This window comes from Alligator sinensis, unplaced genomic scaffold (genome assembly GCF_000455745.1).
Source record: "Alligator sinensis unplaced genomic scaffold, ASM45574v1 scaffold1185_1, whole genome shotgun sequence".
Lineage (NCBI taxonomy): Eukaryota > Metazoa > Chordata > Crocodylia > Alligatoridae > Alligator > Alligator sinensis.
This window is the reverse complement of record NW_005842900.1, coordinates 278,255-281,330: the sequence shown is the minus strand read 5'-3', so window position 1 is coordinate 281,330 and position 3,076 is coordinate 278,255. Positions and strand designations below refer to the sequence as shown.

The 3,076-nt window shown below is 55.7% G+C and overlaps 1 protein-coding gene across 2 annotated transcripts in view; it reads right to left on the bottom strand.

The window, feature by feature from the left end:
* Window positions 1-2,312, bottom strand: part of POMT2 (protein O-mannosyltransferase 2) — a 45,695-nt gene extending 43,383 nt beyond the window's left edge. For both annotated transcript variants that reach the window (XR_003091864.1, XM_006035965.3), the window contains exon 1: window positions 1,231-2,312. Coding sequence is in view for 1 of the 2 variants with exons in the window: in XM_006035965.3 (XP_006036027.1) it covers window positions 1,231-1,457 (227 nt within the window). In the remaining variant the exon portion in view is untranslated. The remainder of the gene's footprint in view (window positions 1-1,230) is intronic.
* Window positions 2,313-3,076: the final 764 nt, after the last annotated feature.

Here is a 3,076-nt window from a genome sequence, read left to right as displayed (position 1 = left end):
CTGGCAGTGGGGGCAGGTTACAAGCTGGTGCAGAGCACGGGAGTGGGGAAAAAGTGGCCCCTCCCCCACCCTGTGGCCGATGCCCCACACTGCAGCTGCTCACAGGCTGCCCGGGGCTCGGCCTGTGCCTGCTCTGGACAGCCTGGCGTGGGCTGTGAGCGGCTGCAGCAGGGAGTGCTGGCCACGGGGCAGGGGAGGGGACACTTTTCCCCACACTCAGCTTTTCCCCAGGGTCCTCCCCCCAACTTAGACCGGAGTTTCCGGCACGGAGTAGCCAAATGGTCCCAGGCCAGAAGACCCTGCTGGGGCTTCCAGATGGGGGGGCAGGAGTCTGCCAGGCTTTCCCTGGGTCCTACTGCCACTGGTTCCTGTCATTTTTGACAGGAGCCAAAGACAGATAAATATTAATTTTCTGAATTTTTTAGGGGCCCCACAGGTCAGACAGAATGGCCTTGTGGGCTGGATCTGGCCCCTGGGTCATATTTTGCCCACCCCTGCACTATAGCCATGATGTCCAGGAAATCTGCAAGAGACCAGAATTTTGGTGGGTGACGTCTTTTACTGCACCAACAGCATGGTTGGGACAGATTAAGGCGAGCTGCCTTGATGACAGGTGCTGCAATACCCAAAGGCATAAGCTTATCTTAATGGTACACCGGGTCTGACAGACAACATCACCCACTAAAGCCCTTGCCTAAAAATGCAGCACATCAGTTCACCACAGGGAAGTTACACCTGACACAGGCCCTGAGTTGGGCCTCACACCTTTGCTCTGTGCATTGGCCTTGTCTGCCCAGGCGCAAGTCATGATGCTGGGGACCGCTGCCTTGGGTGCTGCACTGCACCGCGGCACCAGACAATGCAGCTGGCGGCTAAGGAGAGGGAAGGCCAAGCCTGCCCAGGCGACCAAGGTGTGCGTGTGCAGAAGGCTCCCAAGAGCCACAAGGGCAGATGGAGGCCTCTTCCCCTTTCCAGTCAAGCGTGCAGCCAACCATGTAGCAGCTGCTGGCCCCGGGGCGTGACGCACTGCCGAGGGCGGGGCAGAGCCGACCCGTAGCGCCACCTGGGCTAGCCCCGCCCCCCGCAGGGCCGTAGATTGGCAGAGGCATCAGCCAATCCAGCGCGAGGCTCCGCCCACAACCCCAAGCCCGCGCCCCTTCGGACGCGGTCTACCCCAACAGCCGGGGGCCGCTCGCCCCGCCCCCGTTGCCATAGCAGTGAGGTGCTCACCAGACGTGAGGCGGCTGCTGCAGGCGGTAGAAACGGGAGGCGAAGCCCAGGAGGGTGACGAAGGCCAGCGCGGCCCACCCTCCGCCCACACCGCCTAGGGCGGCCAAAGCGGGCGCGGGATCAGGGCGGCAGCTCCGCCCCTCGGCCGGCGCGCGGGACTCCCGCTTCCTCAGCGCCTCGCAGCGTGGGCCCGGCTCGGCCTGGCTGCCCCGCAGCGCCGGCGGCATCCGCGACCCCACCTCAGGCCCCGGCCGGGCTCCTCCGTGCGCTGCACCACGGGAAACGGAGTCCACGCCGCAAGTCGTCACGGGAGACGGAGTCGCAGGGCATGCTGGGGGGCGGAGTGCCCGGGCTCATCGCAGCGCGCCGGGAGACTCCGCGCATGCGCGCAGAGCGCCTCGTACGAACGCCGGCGGACTGAAGTTGGCCTGATCTGATGTCACCCGCTACCTGGAAACCCCCGCAGGGGGCGGGGGCCGGGACCGCCGGACTGTGCTGCACCCGGGGGCGGTGGGGGGCACCGCGCACATTTGTCTCCCAGTAAAAAGAAAGCAGGAACTTCTCCACGGCCACGTGGCTGCGGGGAGATGAAAGCAAAAATGGGGTTATTGGAACTGTGCAAAACACAGGGCGAAGGCATTGAGCGATGCAGGGCCTTGAGACCTGTTGTCACGAGGGAAATGTGCCTCTCCCCCAGGCTCCCGCAGCCTTGAACCTCTTCACCCAGCCTTCACCTACAATTATTTCCCCACCCGAGCTGATGTTTCACCAGAAGTTATTTCTGTGTCCAGGTTGATGTTTTTTAGCTAGAGTTAAAAGCTGTCTGCTGATCTGTCAGCTAGGAGCGAAGTTACCTGGATGGCTAATAGCAGAATTGTAAAAAGAAAGGCTGGCTTAATTAGTGGAACATCAAGACAATTAAAAAAGGAGAGAGGGCAGTTAGCACCTGCCCAGTGCAGAGATGAGGAGGAGTCAGGGAGATGATAATGAGCAGGGATCTAGGTTTTCTCTGATTTAAATAGATTCCCAATTTTCAGGTTAAAAAAAATAACCCAAAATCCACATTTTTCTGTGATCAAAATGAAACACCACTCTGTGTGTGTGTGTGTGTGTGTGTGTGTGTGTGTGTGTGTGTGTGTGTGTGTTAGTGGCGTTTCATTTAAATCCACATTTTTATGCGATTATGTGATGAAAATATGTTATAATCTAGTCATGATTTTACAATAACGTTTGTATAGCAGCTGTGTGGTAAAAATGTCTCATCTCACTACACAAAGGCTTCACAGCTGAGAACTGTTTAGTTTCACTACATAATTGCTTCTGCATATTATCACACTTGCTTCTGCTAAGGTATGTAGGCCAATGATAGATTTATGAGTAACACTAGACTTCTGCAGACATAGCCAGGAACAGATGCAACAAATAACTCCTTACGAGAGATAAGAGAAGAGGGACAGGGAAAGATGCTGATGTAAAGAACTCAGACCTTGACCGAAGAATGACCGAAATGGACTTAAGGACGGCCCCAGGGAGGAGATTTAAGATGTAAATGAGACATGTATGTAAACCGTCATAGAACATGTACCTGCTAGACATATGTTGTAAGACGTAATACTTGGGCTACCAATAATTACGCGACACGTTAGAATCTTTTGTTTATGTTAGCTATAAAAAGGAACCCCAGACTCTGTTTGGGGTCGACACGGATTTGAGTAAATTAAGCTCCCTTGTCGAACTTGTTTGCAAACAATAAATCTGAAATTAGACCCAGCCTGTGTGTGAGACTCTCTCCTAGAGGTGGATTGGACAAGCCTCCAGGGGCACGAAACTAGCCATTTGTGCAACA